Genomic DNA, 27,930 nt, shown 5'->3' with positions numbered 1-27,930 from the left:
TTACAGTGATACCATTTAGACTTATCAAATTATGACTTTCCAGAACTGCGGAAATCATCTTGTACTTTGTGGCCAGATCTGCAATCTCAGATTACATTTGAAACTTTCTCAGAGAGCTTTTCTTGCAATGAGAATATCAGAATCACCTATTGCAAACTTCTTATACCTCATGGCAACAACAGTAAAAACAAAACACATCATCCAAACTACAACAGCAGTCTTCCTCTTTCAAACAGTAACTGTGATTAGGTTTAAATCAATGTCCTGAGCTTCTTAACATCATTGGTGTTTTTCACAGAATTCAACTGAGTTTCAGTTGTCAAGACTTTCTTGGCAAAAACTTCTTAAAAAACAAAATGAATGAACCTCTCTTTTAAAAGATGCCTGACAGTGACAGCTCCTTTTCTCTCTTCATTACAGGATATCCAAAATATCACTTATCTAAATCTTATGTTTAATGACATTGAGACTGAGGGGGGAGAAATGATAGCAAAAGCACTTCACGTAAGTATCTGTCTGTTGATGCTCTTTGCCCCTGACCAAAGTGCAAAGAACCATGGTCTCTTTTTAGTGGGGGGGGGGGGGGGGGGGGTGCAGATTCCTATTTTATACAAGTATTTCAGGGAATCATAGAGATCTTTAGTTCTTCAGGCCTTGCAGATTCCTTCAAGGACCTTGAATTTTCTTTGCAGTGAATCATTTACTTAGCACCACAGTGTATGGGGAAGTGAGGATGCAAGGGAAGGAGGTGGCTAAGACTGAACTCTTAATTTCACAGATAGAAGTAGCATCTTCTCTGCAATTTGTGACCTGGAACACAGAGATCCAGTAACTGGTCCACGGTCTCAAAATCAGTCTATGTCAGCATCTCCAAGGGCAGCTCTCTGTCCAGGACAGCATGCCATTCTTAGTAATATACCTGCTAAAACTATAAAACATCTGGAGATAACCTTGCACAATATCCACCGAAATAATAAAACACAAATTAGATAGAATTCCTCAAAATCAGGAAATAAAATGTAAAAGTGATAATCTTGTAAAATATCTACCGAAATAATAAAACGCAAATTAGATAGAATTCCTCAGAATCAGGAAATAAAATGTAAAAGTGATGTAGCTTTCATAATGTCTGACCACAGAAATGACAGTGATGGCTTTCAGGTTTTGTGATCTATTTCTGGGTTTGGTAGTGATGACTTAGAACCATAGTGGGCCTTGGGGGATGGGATAGGGAAGAGTCCAAGCCTTCATCTCACAGGGGGGCCTGATGGCCAGGACTCCTAAGTGAGGATCAGGATCTTACTCACATCTTACTTAAGTGATCCTGAGCAATTCCTCCCCATCTTTTGGCCTCAGTTTGTTCATCTGTAGAAGTTGCACTAAGTGATCTCCAAGGATCTTCCAATTCTAAATCTATTTTCCCATGAACCAAAGGCTTAAGTGACAGATACACCACCACACTCTAATGAGTAAACATCACTAGCTAAATAAGCATTTACCATTTAGATGAATTTGTGTATTTTTATACTAAAAATTGTTGTTTTTCAAATAATTAATCCCAAGCCAAATCCTTTAAGGGGAAATTCTATAACTTAAAAAAATGTATTCAACTTTTGACATTTTTCCTGCCTAGAGAAATACAACTCTCAAATACCTAAGAATGACTGGGAACAAGATTGGAAATAAAGGTGGAATGTTTTTTGCTACAATGCTTCAAATTAATTCATCATTAGAGAAGTTAGATTTGGGAGACTGTGATCTGGTGAGTAAAATAACACTAATTTATTAAGAATAAATTGCAACCACATTCTATCAGTAGGAGAATTAGCACATGAATTAGCAGATATCCCAAAGAATGAATAAGTTAGAAATAAATTTGCCAACTCCAGATGATTCAGGGGAGGTCTGACTCCACAGTTATAAATGTATCAAATTCCCAGACAGCTCCTATATAGAAAGGAATAAGTTCAGAGAGATTGCACCTCCCCCCCCCCTTTGGGAGCCCTTTATTTGCTCCTTCTCCCCTCCCTAGGAGGGCTCTCTTGGAGGCATCTCAGTTGTCTGGCTCCCCATCAGCCATCAGTGTGAGCCTGGGAAATTCTCCTCAGTTGGAGAGGTTCTAGGAGATTGGACCTGGCCATTCAAAAGTATACTGGGAGTTGTGGGAACGCTCCCTAGAGTAGGATTCATTCAATAATAATCATTAGAGCAAGTCTCCAGGGACTTCCAGTATGAACCAGAACCTTTTTATCCTACTCTATCTACATCTTTGTAGCTTAACACATCTGAATCTAAGGAGCAGCTAGGTAGTGCAGTGGATAGAGCACCAACCCTGAAGTCAGGAGGACCTGAGTTCAAATGTGACCTCAGTCACTTAACACTTCCTAGCTGTGTGACACTGGGCAAGCCATTTAACCCCAATTGCCTCAGCAAAAACAAACCAAAAAAACCATCTGGGAGGATGTAGAAGAGTCAGCCCTGCCAGCCCCCTAAAAACCCTGTTTGTAGAGAGCTAACTAAGCTTTATACTAGGGGGTTATTAGCTGACCCAGATGGGTTGGCACCTTGCCCTTGGATATACACTTCTTTTTTTATTTTATTTTTTATTTTTTTACTAAAGGTTTTTATTTTCAAAAAGCATGCATAGATAATTTTTCAACACTGATCCTTACAAAATGCTTGTATTCCAAATTTTTCCTCTCCTTCCCCTCACCCCTCCCCTAGATGGCAAGGAATCCAATATATGTTAAACAAGTGCAGTTCTTCTATACATATTTCTACAATTATCATATACAATCCTTTTCTTAAGCATCGGGTTTTTTATTCATGTCTTTGCTCTTTGTAACTCACTAAGAATTCACTTATTTTCAGGAGATGCAGAGTTTGATAGCATTAGCAACTGTATTAACTAAAAATACGTCAATAAAAGGGATCAACCTAAACCGCCCTCTACTGAAGAGTGAAGAGGTATGTCCTTGTCAAATAATTGTCAAAGTAATGTTGTATGAATTAAATATTGAAAGCTAGACTTTAAAATTTCATAAATGGTTTGAAAAGCTTTAGGGGCTAGGTACAAACTATCTTCTGTGAACTTCAGGCTACAATGAAAAATAGTTTTCTTTTTTTTTTTTTTTTTTTTTTTTTTTTTTTTTTATTTAATAGCCTTTAATTTACAGGATATATACATGGGTAACTTAGTTTTCTTTTTTTTATTAGCAGAACATATGCATGGGTAATTTTTCAAAAGGTCAACACTGATCTTTGCAAAGCCTTCTGTTCCAAATTATCTCCTCCTTCCCCCCATCCCCTCTCCTAGATGGCAGGTAAAGTTTTCTTTAAAATAAATATTCTACAACAATCCTGACTATAATTTTTTTCAATCTCACACTTACATTGCATTTAAAGTTACCAAAGTGTTTCCCTCAAACACGGCTATGCGATGCATAGTTCCATTTTCTAGATGAGAAACTGGGGCTCAGAGGGGTTCAGGAGTTTGCTCCGTATTTTATAGAGCTAAGTGGTGTCTGAGCAGAGGCCCCACATCTGGTGCAGACTCCTCTCCTCAGAGAGGAACTGGGAATTCAGAAAACAGAGTGCTTGGCGTATTTAAGAGCTATCACTATTTCTCAGACATTTCAGTTGACTGATAGAATTGTGATAGATGATGAACACGAAAACTACCAGCTTGCCAAGAAGGGTGCATTGCTCCTAGAGTCCTAGCTTTCTGACATGGAGGCAGGATTAGGAAAGGACCACACCTTCCCCATTTCTCATAGGCTACCTCCTCTGTATATTTATCCTTCCTCCCTGTTACAGATCAGAAAAAAGAGTCCCCTTGCCCATTAGAGGCACAAGTCATGGAATCTTGGTGACTTTAGACCATGGACAGCCAAGCCATCTCCCTGAATTACCACCTGCTAGACACTTCTGGAACTTCTCTTAAATAGAAGCTACCTGCCCACTCAGCTTCCTCACTGGCTTTCACCTCCTTATCTCCCTAGATTTTAGGACCTACTGCCATTAACTCCCATTAAAACTGTTGGAAAGTCACTAGGACTTTCCTTGTTCTTCCTGAGGCCTTCACAGCTCTGGCTATCATCCTTGGTGATTTTTACACCAGCAGTAAAAAGAACACATACATTTTGCTTAGCACAAGGAAGAGCTTAATACATGCTAGTTGACCTGATTTGCTGGAAAGAGTATAAAGTACTTTCTTCCCAAGGACCTTCTCTTACCTTCTAAGTAATAGAAACATTTACCTTTATTGTTCAGATGAAGAACCAGGTGAAGTAACTTGCTTGTAACATTGCTAATTCAGCTGAGAGTCCAGCCCACGTTTCTCCTACTCTGCTGTGTACTCCTCACACCCATGTCAAAGAGGAGCTGGTAACGGGTCATCTGTTTTACTCCAAGATTTCTGCTGTTCCTTTGGAACGGGAGGCACAGGTGGTGGACTTGACTGCTTCAGTAAGGAATAGCCAACCAGCCAGTCCATAAGCACTGGACTGAATGCTAGTGACCTTATCCTCAATGAGCTTAGAGCCTGATGGGGAAGAAAATGTGTAAACAACTTTTCAGTGTACATTTGGAAGTACATAAAAGGTGTTTAATCAATGTTGGTTGAATCAAGATGACTTAGTCTTTATTAGGAGATTGTCTAGAATGGGACAGATTAATATTAAGCCATTGGTGGCTTTTGTGTTAAATGAATAACAAATAAAACTAAACCTCTTTTTAGGAAGAATCCACCGTCCATATAGGCAACATGTTGCAAATTAACTCATCTATTATTGAAATACACTTGTGTAAGCATGATATGAAAAATTTTGGTATGGAGCAGTTGTGTAAAGGCCTCCTTCTAAACACTTCTCTACGTTACCTAGATGTCAGCTGGTAAGAATAGATTTAGCCATTTAATCTGAAACAATTGACTCAAATATATTCTTACTGGGAAAACCTGTGCAGAATGTAATGTTAAATACTCCTGAAGAATTTTGGCATTTTTTTTTAATACTTAGAAAGATCAATAGTCTTTTGGATATTTTACACAGTTTTAATATTTCTTAATTTTGGTGAGGTATCAAGAGATATAATTTTAACATATAAAGCATTTGCTAATGATATTACAAGGGTAATTTTTTACTGTTAAATAAGATTCTGTAATAGCTTCTTACAAGCTCCATAAATTGGGACAGAAACAATTTTTGAAGTTTAGTTTTTAATAGCTTTTTCAAAAATTGGTGGATTAAAGGGATTCATTCATCTAATAATGTCCACTGCTATTTATTAAATAAATGACTTTTTTAACTGCATTTTCTGCCTATTGAATAAGAAGCATTGTGATCATACAGTTTCAAAAAAAATTCATGTTTTCTTTCTTAGCAACAGAATAACACGTGATGCAATGAAATATTTGGGAGAGCTATTAAAAAGAAATAATGTGTTGGAAGTAATAGATCTTTCTTCAAACAGAATTGAAGATGAAGGCTCTTTGTATCTGGCTGAAGCTCTGGCTTTTTATAACACAAGTCTGAAAGCGTTAGTATAGATTTTTACATTGTTAAGATTTATTTAATTTGTTACTTATGGAATATAACGGAATCCTAAGGTTGGTGCCCATTTTAGATTTGAATTTGAATTTTTTGGTAGTACTTTTAAAAATTATCATCCTAATGATGATTTTAGGCTTTCCTCTTTATTCTAAAGTATATCATATGAGTTCAAATACCTAGACCAAATAGACCCTAGATCTAAACCCAAATACCTACCCTGCTCCTTATAAATTATAAAAATATGTTCCTGTTGTTCTTGGCTTTAAAAATTATTTTAGAAGTTAGCCTTTATTTGATTCAAATTATAAATTCTTCTCAAGAATTAAACCAGAAAATTCTTGTCCTTAAGGATACTTTCTTCTCAGGAATGTCTTTAGCATTATATAAGAGCATAGTTAAATTGAAGGAAAATATATTTGCTATGTCAGAAGGGACTCTTTTACTCCCAAGTCTCAATCTTCAGCTCCCAAATCCCTTGGGCTTAGGGATACCTGATCTTTCTTGAAGTCAGGAAGTTTGTTGTCAATTCATCTAATCAGATTCTTGTCTTGCATTGCCTCATCCATTTAACAATATTCCTTCCTTCCACCTGTACTGGCTACATTTTAACTGAGGGATTTTAAATAGATTGTACTGTATATAAATTCTTCAATTATAACCCTCAAATAAAAAGATCGAGTGTTAAAAAAAACACCTTATTCATTGTTTATTAAAAGAGTAGGCTAAACTCAAAGTATATAAAGGCATCATATTTTGAATCATCCAATTGTGGACAATTTTAAGTTCTTACCTTTTTAGAAGTAAAGGTGGATAATTATAAGCCACAAATTATGAAACACTTTAAAAGACTAATGTTAAGATTTTAGTAGATCTGAAACTGTAATTCTTCATGGATCTTTAGATTTCTGTACATCTAATACATCATCATTTTCTCTTTAGGTTATCTGTAGTGAGCAATAACATAAGTGGAGAGGGACTTAAAGCTTTTTCAGATGCACTGAAAACAAACACTACACTTTCTAATTTTTATATCTGGGGAAATAAATTTGATAGCGAAACATGTGTGGTAAGTTTTTTTTCACTATTTGCATTTTGGGGGGGTCTTCTTTTTTTTTTAATTAGAAGATAACTCCTATTAAGTGCATGTGGGTTTCCTACATCTTGTCAGAGCTGATTCTGATTCTTGTTGTAAGATTTTTAAATTTTGATAAAAACTCTTAAATTCCAAAACCCATTTTATATTGGTGGCTTCTGTGATGGAAATTTCATTAGATAATACTTCTTTGATCCATACTTTTTGTTACATACTTTGTTGTTTACACGTTCTCTTTCCTTGAGGGCAGGTATCCCCAGCATATGGGACAATACCTTCCTCACATTGGGTTAATGCATAATAAATGCTTATGATCTTCAAACTTATAAAAAATTGAAAGAAAAAATAGAGACTAGAAATCTCAGACTTCTACATAAGTTGGTTATATGAAAGTTCTTTCTACTTGGGCTCCATAAATGATCTGGAAAGAGAATCAGTTTGAACAATGACCAAGAAATCCAAAGCAAAAGTAAGCACCTTTCTCTAGCCTAGGATCGTGTAACAAGACAAATAGAAGCTGTGGAAATCACACAAACCATCTTTGCAGAGAATGTAGCACAGGTGCTGATGAAGAAGCCAGAAGCCAGGGACAGCACCCTCACTGAGGAAAACCATAAAGCAAGGAGCCACACAGTGTGCCCTACCTGGGAGAACCTCCTAGAACCAGGAAGCCCCCAAAGGATAGAAGATCCTGGCAGTGTCTGATAAAGACTTGAGGTCTATCATGCACTCTGTGTAAAACATACGAGAGAAAAAGAAAGGCAGAACAAAACAGGGACTAACCACCTCCATTTGAACATGTAAGAGGGGATGAAGTTCTACCTGTTAGGTCAAGAATTGTAGATAGAACACCATCCCTGAAGTCAGGAGAATCTGAGTTCAAATCTAGCCTCAGACACTTAACACTTCCTACCTGTGTGATCCTGGGCAAGTCATTTAGGCCCACTGCCTCAGCAACAAAAAAAGAAAAAAAAAAGAATTGCAGATAAAAACATTAGTAAACAGAAGAAGTTATCAAACACTATCAAGAAATGTTATGGTTCAGATACACCTAAGAGACAAACCCCAAAGGAAGAAATAATATTACAACAGTAGTGTCAAGTCCAAATAGAAATGGGGGCCACTTAACAGAACTAAAAATTAGCTGTAGCAATAACTTTTGCAGACTAGCAGTTTCTAAGATAAAATCATCAACCTTTCTTTATATTACCAATAAAGTTATCAAGAAAAGACAAAAAGTAATTTCTTTCAAATTAATTACAAATCAAAGAAAATATTTGGGAATCCAATCATCAAGATAGACATAGAAATTATATGAAAATGACTACAAAAGGCTCTTTTCAGAAATAATTAGACCTAAATAACTGGAAATGTATGTAATTACCCATGATTTGGGCATGCCATTATAACAGTATTATTCTGTTTATTTAATGTCATGCTAATTAAACTGCCAGAGGATTACTTTATTTCATTTTTCAAAGTTTTATTTTTTTATATTATCAACATTTATAGAATGTAATTCAGTAAAACAGTTAAGCAAAACTTATATTACAGTATCTTTACCTGCAAATGCATGTAAAATCCTACATCTATAGCACTACCAACCCATTTTACTTTTTTCATTTTTATGATTGAACATTTGTTTTATTTTGAATTACAAATTTCTTTCATTTATTCCATCATCCACCTCCGCCACTCATTGAGAAGCCAAGCAATATGATCCTCATCATACATATGGAGTCACATAAAACATTTACATTTTAATCGTTGAAAAAAAAAAGCAAGTAAAATAAAATGAAAAGAAATCATGCTTCAATTTGCACTCAAAAGTCATCAGTCCTCTCTCTGAAAGTGGATAGCATTTTTCATCATGAGCCTAAAGGATTACTTTATAGAATTAAGAAATTATAGAATTAAGAAAATCCACATGATTTTGTGGACCAACAAAAGATCAGGAATATCAGGGATTTTAAAAAAAGGAGGAAAAAGATACTTAGCAGTATCAGGCTTCATATAATATCTATCCATTATCAGAACTATTTGTTGCAAAAAATAAAGATGTTTATTAGATCTGATAAGAAAAATAAGACCAAAATTTCAACGATAATAGTAATGTCATACTATTTGATAAACCCAAAGATTCCCAACTATCATAGGAAGGACTCACTATTTTGCAAAAACTGCCAGGAAAACTAGAAAGTCATCTGGCAGAATTTAAGCTTAAACCAGCATTTCGCCCCATATTCTACAATTTAGGGTTAGTTCAAAGTGGATTTGTGACTTAAGATGTAAATTCATATCATAACTAGAGAAGCAGGGAAGGAACTACTTTTTGCATTTATAAACAAGAGAAGAGTATTTGACCAAAGAGATTAGTATGACCATAGCAAATAAAAATGTATAATTTTGATTACATAAAACTGAAAAGTTTTTGCACAAAACAAAATGAAGCTCATATGAAAATAGCCTAGAAAAAAACTTTGCCTCAAGATTTTTCAATAAAGATCTGATTTCCAAGATATTACAGGATACTCATCAAAATACTTCAAAACTATTGTTCTTTTGTTAAGGTTTAAACTATTCGTAGGGGACTTTAAGCTGCAGATCTTGAGTACAGTATTAAGAAAGGTACCCAATGTGTGACCAGGATTGGGAGAAGGGGGTCCTCCTTATAATAGAAATCTTGAGCACATTTCAAGAGGGAAGAGAGAGAAAACTTTGCTCTAACCCAAGGAAGAACAATGCAAATTAAGTGCCAGTAGCACCTGTAGTTTCTTTCCCCAACCCCAGCCTCCAAGATATCTTCTAAGAGGAGAAAGCTAAAGGGAGCACTGGTGAGGGAGCACTGATATATTATTTTCTATTGAGGGAGCTCTCTCGAGTGACTGGAGTTCTGAAAGAAAGACATAAAAGCTAGTGGTTCTTTCTGCTTCTTTACTCTGCCTCCTATCTCAGATAAATTTGATTGGCCCTTGTTTCTAATGGTATCCATCTATTCTCTTAAAAACCATATCTAAACTCTATAATTTTATGTCTTACAGTCTTAGTCTTCACATTTCCTTTAACTTGAACCCAATTTGTTTATATTGGCATAAGAACCACCAAAGCTTTGTTTCTGGCCCAGCAAATATTGACTGACAGTTGCTGTAAAGACCTCTAACTTTGGTTGGAGGGGAAGGGGAAGGAGGGAGAGAAGGGAATCAAGCTATGGAACTATGCTTTGCAGAGCCTGGTTTCAGAAGAGAGGAAAAATTTGAAGCAACCAGTGGGGATCTGAGTAGGGGCACTTTTAGCTGATATAAGGGAAAAACCAGAACTGGTCTCTAAGCCCCTGCTGTAGGACCTTTTATTCTTGTAAATGTCCTTGCTCAGTGAAACTTGTGTTTCCCAAACTACTTGACCTTCCCCACAGAATAGGAATGGGATGGATGTGAATCTAGAAGGAATAGGAACACCCTCCCACACTCACACCCACCCACACTCCCCATACATTCTTAGCACAAGAGGTCACTTGGTACAGTGTAAAGAACCCAGATTCGGGAATCTGCGGGTCCAGGTTCAAATGCAACCTCTGTGGCTGGACAAATCATTTAGTCTTTGTGGGCCTCATTTGTAAAATGAAGGTGTCACACTAGCTGCTGCCTGAGGGTCCTTTCTAGATCCAAATCTATGACCAGTGCTTTGTGATTCAGTAAAAGGGAGTAAGAGAACACTACCTCTTGGGTTTCTCGTGCTGTCCCTATAAGATAACAGGCTATGAGATTTGGGCTCCTTTGGACTCCACCTCAGAACAAGATGAGGAGAGTGAATTCCGTCATTAAGTGGAACAGGTAACTTTTTTTCAATGGACTCTCAATGCTCTCCTTTAATGACCCTCTTAGCTCTAATGGGACTCTGTGAGGGGAGATGGGAAATAGAAATTAGCTTCAAGCCCTCTCCTCTAGAGTATCTATCTAATCAGGTTTCTTCAGTATCAAATAATTAACAAGAACAATTTTAAGTAGGAAACTGTCAGATAGCCAAAGCTTCTGGGGATGGGGTCTTAGAAATCACCACTTTTATTGAAAAAGACATGGAGGTCAAAGAAGTCAATGGCTTAAGATCACACAAGTGGTAAATGGCAAAGGTAGGAATTAGGTGATTCCATCTGGTGATTAATAAGATTTTTAAATTAAATATAGAAGTCAAATGATGGAACCCTAAAAGAGCTGTTGAATGACAGGATACCTGCCCATCCATCAGAATGAACAATGCAAAAAAATTATTTTCCCATCATGAAAGTAAAGAGGTTTCAAAGATAAAGGAAAAATAATGTGTAAATCATTGAGAAATATCTTTAACAGCGTGAATTATGGTGATTTAGAACTCTTTAATTGTAGGAAGCTAAGCAATTAAAGGAATTATACCTATATAGTCTCCCATCCCCCAAAACTTTATCTTAATTTTTAAATTTTGCTATAAAATGTAGAAATTAAAATATTTAAACTTGAATCACCCTGTTAATCTGCAAATACTATTTTTTTAAATCATAGGCATTTTCACATTTAATAAAGTCGGGTCGTCTAAAACTGGAAAATATAGATGTGGAGCCATACGTAGTTGATAACCTTATGTATTTTGCTGAGGTCTCTCATGGCATTAAAAAACATTATTATTGGACACCCAGTTATGGAGAAATTGAAGGTGCTTCAACCAATGCAGGCTTTGCTATTGTACCAACAACTCCGCATCTGTGAAAACAAGTTTCTAAGTAAGTCATTTTTATGTTTTTATTATATTACTGTCATAGATTTGATATATAACTTAGGGTGGTTATTTTATTTCCCTTGATTAAAATAATATATGCCATGCTTTAAAAAGCTATGAATTTAACGAATGTTGTATTTTTAAAGAAAACATGGCTGAAATTACCAAAAAAAAAAAAAGTATAAGTGTAAGAACATACATATTAGTCTTAAAATCAGAAAGACGTGGATTCAAATTGCTTTTCTTATACTAGATAATGACTGGGTAAATCACCTAAACTGTTAGTGTCCAAAGAACACACTGGAAATATGCTCACAGTGATGAAATAGCAGTTAAGCTCCTTCCCCTTGTTACATGGGTACATGCACATGTATACATATGTATACCTTTGTGCACATATATACATGCATGCACTCCACAAAATTTTGACCTCTTCCCTTTGTCAACATACACACACATACAAATACTGCAAACACAGACTATATGCTGATCCCAGAGTAAGAGACAAAGAAAGTACAAATATATCTAATATATTTGTTTATATTATAATCAAGAGGCAAAGAAGCAGGAGAGAAATCACAGAAATCACTGATTAAGGTCAGAGTTTGAAATCCTAGAGACGTGTACCCCTACACAACGTGACTGATCACCTGTAGGGAAAAGTTCATGGACAGACAGTGTGCCCTCCTGATACTATGTGGCCAACAGGGTTGTATGCCATTCTTAATTGATTATAAGCCAAAAATACATTCCAATGTGGTGACGCTCAGCTAGGTTTTCACTTGGTTGATTACTCAAAGTAGACACTAAATGGTCAGTTGTGTAACTTGTAACTCCCTACAGCATTGTCTCACTTGGGATCATGTTATCAGTAAGCCAAGAAAAGGCACTGATACTCATATGATTATGTTGATACATAACACATACGTCCACACAAACTTTACAAATAACGTTTTCAGTGAGCCATTGAGTTGACAAAGTATCAAGCTTCTTACTGGAATATGTCAGGAAGATTTAAATGAATTAGCAGCAACAATACCTATCATTTAACAAAATCTTGCTTTCAATTTCTCATCATCATCACTATCTAAAACCAGCAATTAAATTTGACAGACATTTTGCTTGGTCTTATTATACTAGATATATTTAGTCTGCAGCCTAAATTTTTTTCTTTTAAATTCAATCTTATTTTCAGTTTCAAATTCCCTCGCTTACCCAGCAAGAAAGCAAAAAAAACTAAATTCATTAAAATACGCATATTCATACAAAATAAATTCCCATGTTACCTATGTCTTCCCTCAAAAAAAAAATGCCTTTTTTTTTCCCCACTCAAATCCATCCTTTCTTTCTGGAAGCAAATAATGAGTTCCTAAGTCTTTCAAAATTGTTTGTATTTACAATATTGTTGTCATTGTATAAACTGTTTTTGTGGTTCTGCTTACTTAACTTTGCAGTAGTTCATAAATAGATACTTAGATTTCTCAAAAACCATCCTCTTCATCACTTTTCCTAATACCATAGTATTGCATCACCTTCATATGCCTTAACTGGTTTAACCATTCCTCAACTGATGAACACCGCCATAGCTTCCAGTTAGTTGCAACCACAAAGTACCTTCTACATATAAACATATTTATATATAGGAACCCTCTTCCTCTTTCTTTTATCTCCTTAGATTTACAGACTTATTAGTGACATCACTACTAAAAGTTGTTCAGTGGTGTCTGGCTCTTCCTTACCCCGTTTGAGTTTTTCTGGGTAAAGATACTGGAATGATTTGCCATTTCCTTCACCAGCTCATTTCGTAGAAGAGAAAAGGAAGTATTTAGAGTTGTGATTTGCCCAGGATCACGCAGCTAAATGTTTGTGGATTTGAACTCATGAAAATGAGTCTTCCTGACTCTAAGCCCAATCCTCTATCCACTGGGTCATCAAGCTGCCCAGGGGCAGAGAGTATGCACAACTCCACTAGGCAACCAAGAGATACAGTCCCTCTGGAACTTGTCACATTCCTTTTTTGAGGTGGTAACTCAGAATGGTTTTAATGTCTATCTCTAATTATTAGGACATTTTTTCAGTGACTATAGATAACCTGGATTTCTTTCTATAAAAACTCCTATTCATAGCCTTTTACTTTATCAACTAAGGAATGACATGTATAAATTTTATTTAGTTTCCGATATTTTAAAAATATCTTAAAAATGAGACTTGGATACGAAAAACTTGTTACAAAGATTTCCACTCCACCCCCCATTTCCTGCTCTCTATGAGATGATCTATACCAATTCCTCTAGTTTTTGTTGAATAATCTTTTTGCTCCAATTGATGAGTTCTTTATGTTTATAAAACATTAAGCTATTCTGTTTGTCTATATATTATATACCTAATCTATACCACTAATCTTTACTTTTAAACCAGTCCCAAATTGTTTTAATTATTATGACTTTGTGGAATAGTTTGGTATCTAGTGCTGCTAGGTGCCATCCTGGTAACTCTTTCTTTTCCACTTTTTTCAGTAGTTTTCTTGAAATTCTTGATTTTTTCTTCTACCAGAAGAATTTTATTATTTGTTTTCCTAAAAAGTAATCCTTCAGTGGTTTTAATACATATGGAACTAAATAAGAAAATTAATTTATGTAATATTTTCATTATATTGGCTCAGACTACTCATGTTTGTCCAATTATTTAAATGTCTTTATTTGTATAAAGTACTTTATAATTGGGTATTCATATAATTCCTGTGTGTCTTGACAGGTAGATGACAAGGATTTTATACAATCTAGTATTCCTATTGGGATTTCTTTTCTTTTCTTTTGTTTTTTTGCTTCCTGCTGAATTTTGTGAGTATTATACAGAAATGGTGATGACTTATGTTTGTTTTCTGTTTCAGACTTTTGCTGAAATTATTTCTATTAGTTTTCTAGTTGATTGATTCTCTAGGATTCTCATAAGTAAATCGATATATCATCAGCAAAAAAAAAAAGTGATCTTTGTTTTATCTTCTTATATTTCTATAGCTAGTATTTTTAACACTTCATTAAATAATAATAGTAATCATGAGCATCCTTGCTTTACCTTCAGTCTCTTTGGAAAGACTAGATTGCCTCCATTACAGATAATGCTAACTCTTGGTTTTAAATGAACACTAATCATTTTAAGGAAAGTTCTGTTTGTTCCTGTGCTTTCTCATGTTTTTAACAGGAATAGGGTTTGTATCTTGTCAAAAGATTTTTTTACTCTATCAATATTCTGTTTTTATTCTTAATGTGGGCAATTATATTTGTTTTCCTTAGATTCAATTAATTCTTCATTTCTGGAATAAATCTAGCCTGCTCATAATATATAATCTTTGTGATATCTTGCTGTAGTCTCCTTGCCAATATTGTATTTAAAATTTTGCACCAATACTTATTAAAGATATTGATGTACAGATGATTCTGAGAAGATAGCAGAATAAGACAGGAAATACCAGAGTGTCCAAACTTCTCCCACAAACAAAATATCACCTCAAAGCGGACTTTGAGTGACAGAAATAAGTTAAAAAGTCTGGATAGATCAGTTGTCTTCCTAGGACAACTTGAGAAGACCTCAAGAAAGGCCAGACCTCCTGAGAAAGATGTTTGGCCCAATTGAAGTACAAATACCTCTAGGCAGACTCCCCTGAATTAACAAGTAGCTGTGGGGGCAACTGGGTCTGGCTGCAGTCTCAGCTTCACTAATAGACCCTATGCTGTTGTGGGATGTCAGGTACACTTGTGCTAATCAGACATTTGGTTCCAAGCTGCAGCTGTGGGTGAGGAGGAAGAACACATGCCTGGAGAATGTGGACCCTGTTGGCCATAGGCACTCAGAGGAGAGTGTACCTGGTTTCAGTTCCAAGGCAGAAAGGACAGCTTCAGTTTGCAGCCACCAGAGACCGCTAGGGAGCAAAGCTTTGTGGGACAGTGTGGCTGGAGGCCCTAGTCATGGCTCTGGGTGAAAAGGATGATCAAAGTCAGGATCCCAAACAAAGCTCAGAAAATAACAGTATGAAAAATTTAAAGTCTGAGGCATCATCCCTCACAAGTAGGAGCTAGAACCTGATCATAATAATAAGCCACTAAAAAATAATAATGAGTAAGCAAAGGAGAAAGAATCCAACTATAGACAGCTGCTATAAGGATAAAGATAATGAAATTTTAAAAGCTACTACTTCAAAGAAAAATGTCAAATCATCACAAGTCCAAAAAGAGTTCTTAGAAGAACTTTAAAGGACTTTAAAAATCAAATAAGAGAGATTTAGGGAAAATTAAGAGAAAAATAAAAGCATTCCAAGAAAATTATGAAAAGTCAACAAATTGGAAAATGCAATCCAAAAATTTAAGGAAGAAAATAACTCCTTAAAAACTAGGACTGGGCAAGGAGAAGCTAATGATTTTATAAGAAACCAAGAAACAATAAAACAAAATCAAAAGAATGAAAAAATAGAAGAAAATATTAAACAATCTTATTAGAAAAACAACTCATCTAAATAGATCAAGGAGAGACAGTATAAGAATTGTTGTTCTACTTAAAAGTTATGATTCTTTAAAAAGAGTCTAGATAAAATATTTCAAGAAATCATTAAGAAAGACTGTCCTGAAGTTCTAAAATGAAAGAGTAAAAAAAAAAAAAAAGTAGGAAAAAAAATCCATCAATATCCCAAGATGAAAACTCACAGGAACATCACAGACAAGTTTCAAAGCTCCCAGGTTAAGGAGAAAAATCTACAAGCAACAAGAGAAAACAATTTAAATACTGTAGAGCTACAATCAGAGTAACGCAACATCTAGAAGCTTCTACATTAAAAGACTCAAACAGAAAGGGTTTGAAACATTATATGTTGAGGAACAAAGGATCTGCAAACAAAGGTTTGCAACCAAGAAAAACATACGAGCAAAGCTGAGTAAAATCATGATTTAAAAAAAAAAAAAAAAAGGCTATTTGATGTATTGAAAGACTTTCTGGTATTTGTAACAAAAATACCAGAACTCAATGGAAAATATGACATATAAGATCCAAGAGAAATGTAAGGTAAACATTAAAGACTAACTATAAGGAACTCAAGTCAAACTATTTACTTCTTATATGGGAAAATGTTATTTGTACTCTTAAGAATGTTATTACTTGGGTAGTTTGAAGCGTAGGGTTAAGTTGAATATGATAGGATGATTCTAACAAATAAAATTGCATAGGGAGAGGTAAAATTGAGCAATCATCTCATACAAACAAGGTGTGAATGGAAGAACTGTTTCGTGGAAGCAGGTTGGGTGGAGAGGAAGTAGTTGAGACCTTATTCTCATCAGTACTGAGAGAATAACGTATACATCTAGAAGGGTATAAAAGTCTTCTAAATATATAATAGGAGGGAGAGGGGACAGTATAAGGGAGGGATTTTTAAATGGTTGTATACATCAAATAGGAGGGTGGGGAAGAGGATATAGGAGGGATTCTTATGAGAGTCCATAGTTTAAGGAATTGGAGGGTAAAGTAAAAGGCTAAGGGAGAGATTCTTTAAAAGCATGTGAATTAGACAGGTGGTAGAAGTAAATCAGACCGGTGGGAGTGAAGTGAATAGTTAAAAAAAAAAAAAAAGGGTGAGAAAAGAAAAATAGATGGAAGGTAAATTTTACCCAACTAGTAATTATAACTTTGAATGGAAATGGGATGAAACACATCCATAAAACAGAAATAGATTGCAGAATAGATTAAAAATCATAATCTGATTATGTTGTTTTGAAAAAACACATTTAAAAATGAGAAATTAGTACAAAATTAAAGGGCTGGAGTAGAATTTATTATGCTTCAGTTGAAGTTTAAAAAAAAGAAGGGGAAGCAATCATGATCTCAAAATTAAAGCTAAAATATTTTTAAATAAAAAGATAAAACAGGTAAACTACATTATGATAAAAGGTACCAAAGAAAATGAAGCAATAACAATACTAAATCTATATGTAGCTAAATTTTTCAAGGAAAAGTTGGGTGAATTATAGGTCGAATATATAATACTATAATAGTGAGGGACTTTAACCTTCTCCTCTCAGAAAAGATAAATCTAACAAAAATAAATGAGGTGAATAGAATCTTAGATAAATTAGATACAATAGATATCTGGAAAGAACTGGGAATAGATAGGAACACACCTTTTTCTTAGCAATACATAGTACCTTTACAAAAATTGACCATATATTAAGGCATAAAAACTTTATGGTTAAGTGCAGAAAAGATAAATGGTAAATGCATCCTTTTCAAATCACAGTGCAATAAAAATTATATTTATAATAAGGGATCATGAAAGCAGATTAAATGCCCTCCATATTCAGAGAGAACAAGGGAGACTGAGGATTGAAGCATAATATTTTTTTCATCTTTTTGTTTGCTTTTCTTTCCTATGATTTTCTCTTTTTTTGGTCTGATTTTTCTGGCACACCACAATAAATATGGAAATATGTTTAAAATAATTGCATATATTTAACCTATATCAGATTGCTTGTTGTCTCATGGAGGAGGGAAATAAGAGCGTGAGCAAGAAAAATTTGGCACACAGTCTTACAAATATGAATGTTGAAAACTTATCTTTACATGTATTTGGAAGAATAAAATATTATTGGAAAAAAAAACTAACCAGAGACTAGACTATCTAATCTTAAAGAATATTTGGGTTAAAGAACAAATTATAGAAACAATAATTTTATCCAAGAGAATGACAATAGTGAGACAAAATATCAAAACCTATGCAGCAATAGCTGTAAATAACAGAAAATCCAAATGCTTACATGAATAAAATAGTGAAAGAGTAGACCAATGAATTAGATACGCAATTAAAAAAAAAACAACTAACAAATTTAAAATCCCCAAATTATGCACTCAGTTGGAAATTCTGAAAATTAAAAGCAAGATTAATAAAACTGAGTGTAAGAAAACCAAATAATTAATAAAACTAGAAACTGGTTTTATGAAAAAAGGAAAGAGAACCATATCACTAATATTAAAAATGAAAAAAGTGACTATCTCACTAATGAAGATGAAAAGCAAAGAAAGAAATTATAATAAGGAGTTTTGTCCTATTATATGCCTACAATTTTAAAATTTAAATGAAATGGAAGAATTCTTATAAAAAAATACAAATTGCCTAGATGAACAGAAAAGGAAATAGAATGTCTACATAAATCTGTTTTAGAAAAAGAAACTGAATAGGCCATATATGAGCTTCCTAAGAAAAAGCATCCTAAGAAAAGAAAAAGGAACAAATGAATTTGCAGGCGAATTCTACCAAACGTTTAAAGATCAATTTCAGTATTAAATTATTTGGAATAAAAGGCAAAGAAAGAGTTTTATCAAGCTATTCTTATGAAGGAAAAAATGACACTTGTTACCCAAACTAGAAAGAACAAAAACTGAAAAAGAAAATTGTAGAATAATTTCATTAATGAATATGGAAACAAAACTCCTCAATAAAATACTACTAGAAGACTACAACATTATACACTGTGACTATTATACACTGTAACCCAGTGGGGTTTGTAACAGGAATGCAAGAATGGTTTCAAATGAGGAAATTTATTAACATAATTGATTATATCAATAACAAAAAAATAACAATCACGATCATATCAACAGATGCAGAAAAAACTTTTGCTATAAAATACAACACTTTTCCCTATTAAACATTTTTGAAAGCATAGGTACAAAGGGATTTTTCCTTAAAATGATTTGAAGTATCTACCAAAACCACATCAGCAAGCATTATTTGCAATAGAGATAAGCTAGAGTTCTTCCCAATAAGATCAGGAGTGAAACAGGTATGTTCATTGTCAGCAGTATTATTCAATATAGTATTAGAAATGCTATCAATAGTAATAAGAGAAGAAAAAGAAATAGAAGGAATCACAATAGGCAATGAAGTAATAAAACTATCTCTTTTTGCAGAAAATATAAGAATATATTTGGGAAATCCTGAAGATTCAACTAAAAAGTTAGTGAAAACAATAATTTTAATAAAGTAGCAAGATATAAAATAAGCCCACATTTACATTATCAGCAGTTTTATACGTCCAACAAAATCTTGAAAGAAGAGAAAGTAAGAGGTACTCCATTTAAAATAATGATAGACAGTATACCAAAACAAACCTAGGAACTATATGGACATAATTATAAAACACTTTTTATAAAAATAAAGTCATTTAAATAATTGGAGAAATATTAATTATGTATGGATAGTCAGAGCCAACATAATACAAATGAAAATTGTATCTTCATTACTCTGTCTAATGCAATTGATTTGAGTATTTTTAATACTCAAAATGATTTGTAGTTCAAAGGTGTTCTTAGAACAATATTGCTGTTACTGTATGCAACTTTCTCTTGGTTCTGTTCATTTCACTCAATGATTCATTATCTCATGCAAATTCATGTTTTTCTAAAATCAACTACCTTACATTTTTTATGTATTCCATCACAATCATATACCACACCTTGGATGTGGTAAAAACTATTTTATTGAGCTAGAAAAAAATTTCATTTGGAAGAGTAAAAGGTAAAGAATACCAAAGAGTTTAATGAAAAAACACAACAAAACAAAATTTAAAGGAAGGAGACTTAAAAGTACCAGATCTTAAATTACACTAAAACAGGAATTATCAAACTAGCTGATGCTGGTTAAGAAATAAAAAGATAAATTGGTAGATATAGAAATACATAGTAGCAATATTATAGTAACCTCATGTTTGAAAAATGTAGATTTACATTTTGGGGATAAGAATTTATTATTTGGTTAAAAACAATTAGGAAAGCTGGAAAATGGTCTGGCAGAAATTGAGTATACACCAGCATCTTATACCATTTACTAATATAAGGTCAAAATGGAACATGGAACATATTACCTATCACATTTATGGATAGGAAAACAATGTATGAATAAACAAGACATAGGATTGTGAGATATAAAGTGGATAATTTCTACTATAGTAAATTTAAAAGGTTTTGTGCAAATGAATCTAACATAGCCAAGATTAGAAGAAAAATAGAAACTGGGAGAAAAAATCGATAGTTTCTCAAATAAAGATCTCATATCTCAAATATATAAAAAACTCTTGTCAAATTTGTAAGAATACAAATCATTCCCCAATCAATAAATGGGCAGATGATATGAACAAGTAGTTTTCCAAGAGAAAAATCAAAACTATATATTATCATATGAAAAAATTCTCTAAATCATGTTGATTAGAGAAATGCAAATTAAAACAATTTTGAGATATCACCTTAAACTTATCAGATTGACTAAAGTGATAGAAAGGAAAAGTGACAAATACTGGAGAGGATGCAGAAAAATTGGGACACATTCATTGTTGGTGGAACTGTGAACTGATCCAACCATTTTGGCATGCAATCTGGAATTATACTCAAAGAGTTATAAAACTGAATATATTTTTTGTCCCAGCAATACCACTATTAGGTCTGTTTCCCAAGGTTATTAGGGGAAAAAAGAAGAACCTATGTGTTCTAAAATATTTATAGCAGCTTTCTTTGTGGTGGCAAATAACTGGAAATTGAGGGAATGCCCATCAATTGGGGAATAGCTAGACAAGTTGTAATTTATGATTGTGATGAAATACTACTGTGCTATAAGAAATGGTGATCTGGTTGATTTTAGAAAAAACCTGGACAGACTTGCATGAGGTAAAGAATGAAGTGAACAGAGTCAAGAGAAAATTGTATACAATAACAGCAATATTGTTCTAAGAACAACTTTGAACAGCTAAGTCATTATGAGTATTATAAATATACAAAGGACTTATGAAGGAAGATGCTATCCATACCTAGAGAAAGAATTGCTCAATAGAAGCATGTGTGTGTATACACATACATACATATGTATATAAATACACACATATTGTGTCAAATGATAGTCTTTTCTAGATGGGATGGGGAAAGAGGAAGAAAATAATAAATGCACAGCAGAAAACAAAACTTGGAAGCACAGAAAAGCAGTATAGCTTTGAAAACAATGTGTAGTGTTAATTACACAGTTTTCAGGAGGAAAAAGTGCAAATAGTGTGAAGAGAAAATTCATGGTTTTCTATCAAAATCTTTTTTATATTGTACTGTGTATGTGAAAGTGTTCCTTTTTGTGTCTTTTTTAAAGTTAAAAATAAAAAAAATTAATAAAGATAATGACATAGTTTTCTTTCTGTTTTGACTACCAAGTTTAGGGACTTATGTCAAAGAAGATATTTTGTAAGACTTTCTCTTTTCCAGGCTTTTGAAACAGTTTGTGTAGTATTGGAATTTTCAAAATATGTGGTAGAATTCACTTTTAAACCCATGTGACCCTGGAGTGATTCTTCAACCCCTATAGGAGTTCATTTATAGATTGTTCCCATTTCTTTTTCTAATATAGAGCTACTTAAGGACTCATTTCCTGTTCTGTTAATCTGGGCAACTTTTATTTTTGTAAATATTCATCTATTTCATTTAGATTATCAGTTTTATTGGCATATGGTTGGCAAAAATCCCAATTTCTTTTTCATTGGTTCAGAACTCACTCTTTTCATTTTTTGAAGCTAGAAATTTGGTTTTCTTTTCTTAAATCTATTTAGCTAATAAATTATCTACTTTATTGATTTTCAACCTCCCCAAAGCTCAACGTTTTAATAATTCTTTTTAATTTTGTTAAACTTGCTTTGATTTTCAGGATTTCTAGTTTGTTGTTTAATTGAAAGCTTTAATTTGTTGGTTTTCTAGCTTTTTTAGTTGTATGCCCAATTCATTGATCTACACATTTTCTTATCCTGAAAAAAAGGATTTAGTCATAAAAATTTTCCTGATCAGGCTTTACTGAATTTCACTTTTTGGTGTTTTCTCATTGTTTAATGTAATTTAATGAAATTACTGTTCAATTCTGATTTATTCTTTGACCCTTTGCTGAATGTAACTTTTATTGAATAATGATTAGAAAATTATGCATTTAGTATTCCTGATTTACTGCCTTTGTTTGTGAGGCTTTTAAACCCTACAATATGGTTACTTTTTGTGACGATACCATGAATAGCTAAAAAAATAGTTATGGTCCTTTCTTTTTTCATTCACTATACTCCAGTGGAATAGCATGTCTTAACTTTTCTAAAGTTCCATTTAGGTTAGGTCCTTAACTTCTTTCTTGGTCCTTGTTTTTGTGATGTTTTTTGTTAGATTTATCTAGGTCTTAGAGAGAATAAACTGAAATCTCCCTCCCCCATTATATTTTTACTGTATTTCTCCCTATAATTAATTTTTTCCTTTAAAAATTCACATGCTATTCCATTAAATACATACTGACATTAATATACATATATCATATACATAATGACATTAATTCATTATTTGATGCACTTAATCAAAATGTACCATTTATCTATTTTAATCAAGACTATTTTTGCTGTTGCTTTTTTAATTTCAGGTGAAGTATAATAGATTCTGCCCTTTAACTGTGTATGTTTTGTTTCAAGTCGTTTTCTTGTGAATAACATGCTGGATTCTAATGTTTCATGGGTGAATTCATCCCATTCACATTCAGGAATGATTGCTGTTTATTTTCCTCCTTTCTTTCCCCTCTCTTTTTTCTACCCTCTGTTTAAGAGTTTATTTTGCTTCTGACTAATCCCTTCCTCAATTTAACCCCCATTTTATTCTTTCTCCCCTTCCTTTAAACCTTTTTCCTTTTCCCAATGGGTGAAGTATATTTCAGTATCCAACTCTGCATGTGTATATTCTCTTCTATGAGAAATGAAGCCTGAGTGTTTCTTACTCCTCCTCTTCTTTCTTAATGTATAGATTTCTTCTATATCTCATGTATGAAACATTTCCCCATTCTTCATCTTCTTTCACTTTTTCCAATACTCCTCTTCCTTATCCTTTCCATTCTTTTTAATATTATCAAAAACAGAAGATCTTTTTCCAAGTAGACTCCTTCTCTGGGTCCTGCTAATGATATTCTCCAGGTATCTGTGTATTATTTCTCCGTTTAAAAATGTAAACAGTTTATCATGATAACACAAACAATGTAAACACTACTTAGTCCCTTATGATGCTCATTCATGTTTTAACTTTCGATGATTCTTAATTCTTGTGTTTGTATGTAAAGGTTTTATGAAGCTCTAGTATTTTCATCAGGAATGTTTTGAAGTCCCATGTTTCATTAAAAAATCCATTTTCCTCCTTAAGATTTAATATAATCTTATATTAATTTTTTCTGGCTAAGTTATTCTTGGTTGTGAGATGAGATATTTTCTTTCTGGAATATAATATTCTAGGCTTCCCACTTCTTTAATGGTGGTAGCTACTAAATCTATGTGTTTTTATGATGGTTTCAATGGAACTTAAATTCTTTATTTCTAGCTCCTTGCAGCATTAAAAAAAACAAACTTTTTTTTGACCTGGGAGTCTTGGATTTTGACTCTAATATTGCAGGTAGTTCTATTTTGGTAGTTTCTTCCAAGAGGTGACTAAAGGATTCTTTCAACTTATTCTTTGTTCTCTGGTTCTAAGAAATCTAGGTAGTTCTCTTTCGTGACTTCTTAAAATATTATGTCTAGGTCATTGTTTTGAGGTAGTCCCATGATTCTCAAATCCTCCCTCCTCAGTCTGTCAGTTTTTGCTTGTTTTGTTTTGAAATACCTCGTATTTTCTTCTATTTATTCAGTCTTTTGACTTTATTTTCAATATTTTTTGCTATCTCTTGTTGTCAATAACTTCTCTTTATAATCCATTCTAATTTTTCAGGAATTATTTTCTTGAATAAGATTTTTGTATCTCTTACTCCAAGTTCTTTAAATGTGTTTCTTCCATAGCTTTTTTTTTCCTTCTGTTTTCATATGATTCTTAAGATTTTTAGCTCTTCTTAAAATTCTTCCTTTAATTCTTGGACTTGTTTCTAGTTTGTTTTTCTTTGAAGCTTTGTAGATAATTTTGAGCCATTCTCATTTGCTTTTTGAGCTCCCTTGTCATCATAATAGCTCTTTTTGGCAGGATTATTTTGTGTTCTCCATCCTGCTTCTTGACCTTAGATGTTATGTTAGTGTTGGGATATGCACACTATGCCCAGGGCGGGGCATGTCCATCTAGCCTGAATTTTTTTTTTCTTTTAAGCTCTTTTGCTTTTTTTCCACAGTGCAGGACGGGGGACTACTGTCAGTGCTCCCAAAGTGATGTGATCTGGAGTGAAGACTGCTCAATGCCCCACTCTCCAAGTTCTGACTCAGCTTTAGATCTATAGATTTATCCCTGCTTGGGCATTTTAGTAAACTGCTGCTAGCAGCAGATACTATGAATCTACTGAGGAGTTCTGCAGATAAAACGTAGGCTCCCCTGTGGTTTGTGACTCCTCCCTTAGGAAATTATAATGACTTCCACTCTGAATTTCCATACCTCTTGTTTCTAAACTTACTCCTTGCCCAGTACACAACAGGGCACAAAGAAGAGAGGCACATAAACTCCAAAATCAAATCCATCATGTTATCTTCTACTAAAGAAGTCCTTTGATGCTTCCCTCCTTGGAGAACAAGGTGATACCAGTTTTCAAAAGTAATGCCAATGGAGTGTAATGTTCTCTTGCAAATTAGAAAGGATTTGGAGGATTCACCCCACCAGCTAACTTTGAGGAATATGCCTGTGTGAGCTTCTCTTATTTCTTCAGATTATAATTGAGAAGGGTGCAAAGGGCAGAAGGTGCTTATGCTTACAAACATCAAACTGTTGGTACAAAATACATAAGATTCCAAGAGCAGGTTTACCACTGCACTGCTGAATTTATAGTTACCAACACATTGATGCACTCTATACAAGACTAACTGAACTATATTCCTATTGATAGTCATGCTTTAATTCAAAGGAAGAAATGAAAAAATGAAGTCGAAGTGGAAGAGAGGCTCAGAGAAGAATTACAGTAGTGTATAGAGCTGGTTTCCTTGCATGCCAAAGACGACAAGGGCCAGTGTTTCATGGAACACTCGGATATCTTTATTTGCAGGGCTTGTGATAAGCACAGGTAATAAGATTCCCCAGAAAAACAATTGCAGCTTATGCAACAAGAATCATTTCAATTATCTTTGCAACCAGAGATAAAAATTGTTCCTGACTCAATCCTTCAGTATCACTATCAAGTGGGGCATAAAATAGGAAGACATATTTGTTGAAGATATTCTCCAAGGTCAGGATAATAATCACAGACACTTATACAACACCTTTAATGTTTATAAGGTCCTTACACAATTGACTTCATTTTATCCTTACAATCATCCAAGCATTATACTGCCTGCTCCAAGGCCCTTAACGCTTCAGCTCCATGGCCAAAGAAAAAATCTCTCAGCACTTAGAGAAAATAAGTTGATGAAAAATGCTTACTGTGCAACATGTATCAGATAAACAATGTTTTTGCAAATGTCCAAATTACTGACAGACCATTAGCCGAGTTCTGAATTGAACAGAATGAGTCTAAAATAAGACAAAATATACAATGCTCCAGTGATCTCAAGTCTCATCTCGTTTGTAAAAACTCATCTTTTCCACACCAATAGTCTTTCCCTAGTGATAATATACAACAGTGGATTCATGGATTATCACCATCTTCAATCAAAGTTACTGTGACTCAAAGCAATGGAAAAACAAATGACAGATGGATCTTTTCTTTTGGTATGCCAATCTTTTTGGGGGAGAAAGGGGGGATTGAGGAGAAGGAAGTTTTGTTCCATCACTTTCATGACCTCCTTTTACTGCTGAAAGGCTAGACAGCGTCTTCATATTGGGAAATGTAAAGTTCAATAATCTGGATTCCTGCCCAATACTCTGCTCCAGTTAGGTTTCAGTGCCCTTCAGAACCATTACATCCTATATTGGTACTATAGATAGTTGGGGTTTTTTTTTTCCCTGTATCTTTCCTGTTCCTGGGCAGAAATAGTATCTGCCTCTTTCCATGGGGTGTTCTTGCAATTACTAGAGCCTTTTGTTGGTAAAGAATCAGTACATTTTCAGCCTGTCAAGAGATGGCTGAAGCGGGTGGGATGGATGCTATGACATGTAAATGAATTGGATTGAAGTAAAGGAAGACTGTGCAAGGTCACCTTCTTTTCTGGAGTCATCTGGATCCAGTGACCAGATACAGACCAAGATGGCTGGAGATGGTCCTCAGGTCTCATTTAGTATTTACCAAAACCCCCAATTTCTCAGTACTCCTAGAAAGCATGGTAATAGACATTCACAAAGCCTTTAGGGCTGTCAAAAAAACTACACAATTATCTCATTTGATCCTAACCTTGTGAACTAAAGACACTGAACACACAATAGGCTCTTCACTCAGCCTAGAGAAAGGATTTTCCTAATATGACATGGCCTCTTCTGACTCCACATCTAACTCCTCTCTCAGCCTTGCAGGGCCTCCAAGGTCACAGCATTCCCATTTTCATTTTAGGCCGTCTTGCAATCTCCTCTTCAGCTATTTCCAATTAGCCCTTCATTTTGTCTTCATAAGAGACAACACGACTTCATTTTAAAATGCCCAAACTTCAAAACTTCTTTATCACTTTGGTCATCAGCCTCAATGAAACTTCTCTTTTCCTTAGAAGACCAGAATTTGTCAAAGTGTGGATCCTTTCTTCATGGCAATCTCTTATATTCTCAACACCTCCCTTTTTGCTAAAGTAAAATCAGTATTAAAAACTTAGCTGGCTTCTCTCCACCTTATTATAGGAAATGAAGACATCATGGCTGCAAGGTTTATTTGACTTTTCTTTTAATGGCTGTGATCTCTCTATTGGGTCTCATGTATTGACTCCATCAAGTATAGTGTCTAAAGATTAACGCCAAAATTCCAACTTCAGGGGTATAGTACAGCTATGGATATGTAAGAGTCAGAGATATCCCAAGGAGGTGCATAAACAGAACCCCTCCCCCACTTTCTCTGCAGAGATGGGGAAGGAGAGGACCCCCATAGGTATGGAACATCCTAAATGACTTAGGAAATTGGCCAATGTGTTGATTTTGCTTTTATTCCTCAGCTTCCTGGAAATACAGTGGGAAATGTACATACTACTGAAACAGGCAACTGAGAGGCAACTGTGTATAGTAGACAGAAAACTGACCTTGCACAGGGGAAGGCTTGCTGGGGTGACCTGGGGCCAAATACTCAAACTTCTCAGTGCCTTGAGCAATTTCCTAAATTAGGAAGAAGGTATGGATCCTATACCAATGAAGTCATAGATACTATGATTACAGGTAATACATGATAATTCCTATTAAAAGATATGAAGAAATACTTATTTTTTTTAAGTGCAGGTTAAAAACAATCCTAACAAAAATATTTTTGGTCACATTCATAAAAATGAAGCTTTTTTGGTGTTGATCTCCAATATGATTTGGAATTTTGTTTATCACTTTCCCAGGAATCAGGGATTCCCAGGAATTTGAATATACTTTCAAAAATGGTTGCTAAAATAATGTTTTGGTCATGTATACTTATTGTGTATCTAATTTATATTTTAATATATTTAA

At 34.1% G+C, this 27,930-nt stretch overlaps 1 protein-coding gene across 6 annotated transcripts in view; it reads left to right on the top strand.

The window, feature by feature from the left end:
* The window catches only part of LRRC34 (leucine rich repeat containing 34), a 41,139-nt gene that overhangs the window by 6,220 nt on the left and 6,989 nt on the right, over positions 1-27,930 (top strand). For 4 of the 6 annotated variants that reach the window (XM_031957636.1, XM_031957639.1, XM_031957635.1 and 1 more), the window contains 7 exons: positions 421-504; positions 1,634-1,762; positions 2,872-2,967; positions 4,739-4,893; positions 5,383-5,538; positions 6,492-6,618; positions 11,178-11,395. In XM_031957636.1, the coding sequence (XP_031813496.1) occupies positions 421-504; positions 1,634-1,762; positions 2,872-2,967; positions 4,739-4,893; positions 5,383-5,538; positions 6,492-6,618; positions 11,178-11,381 (951 nt within the window). In that variant the 3' untranslated portion in view covers positions 11,382-11,395. Of the gene's footprint in view, positions 1-420; positions 505-1,633; positions 1,763-2,871; positions 2,968-4,738; positions 4,894-5,382; positions 5,539-6,491; positions 6,619-11,177; positions 11,396-27,437; positions 27,611-27,930 lie in introns of all 6 variants that reach the window. The other 2 variants (XR_004232752.1, XM_031957638.1) reach the window with 2 other exon arrangements.

The sequence above is a fragment of the Sarcophilus harrisii genome, chromosome 3 (assembly GCF_902635505.1).
Source record: "Sarcophilus harrisii chromosome 3, mSarHar1.11, whole genome shotgun sequence".
Lineage (NCBI taxonomy): Eukaryota > Metazoa > Chordata > Mammalia > Dasyuromorphia > Dasyuridae > Sarcophilus > Sarcophilus harrisii.
This window is presented reverse-complemented; position numbering and strand designations above follow the sequence as displayed.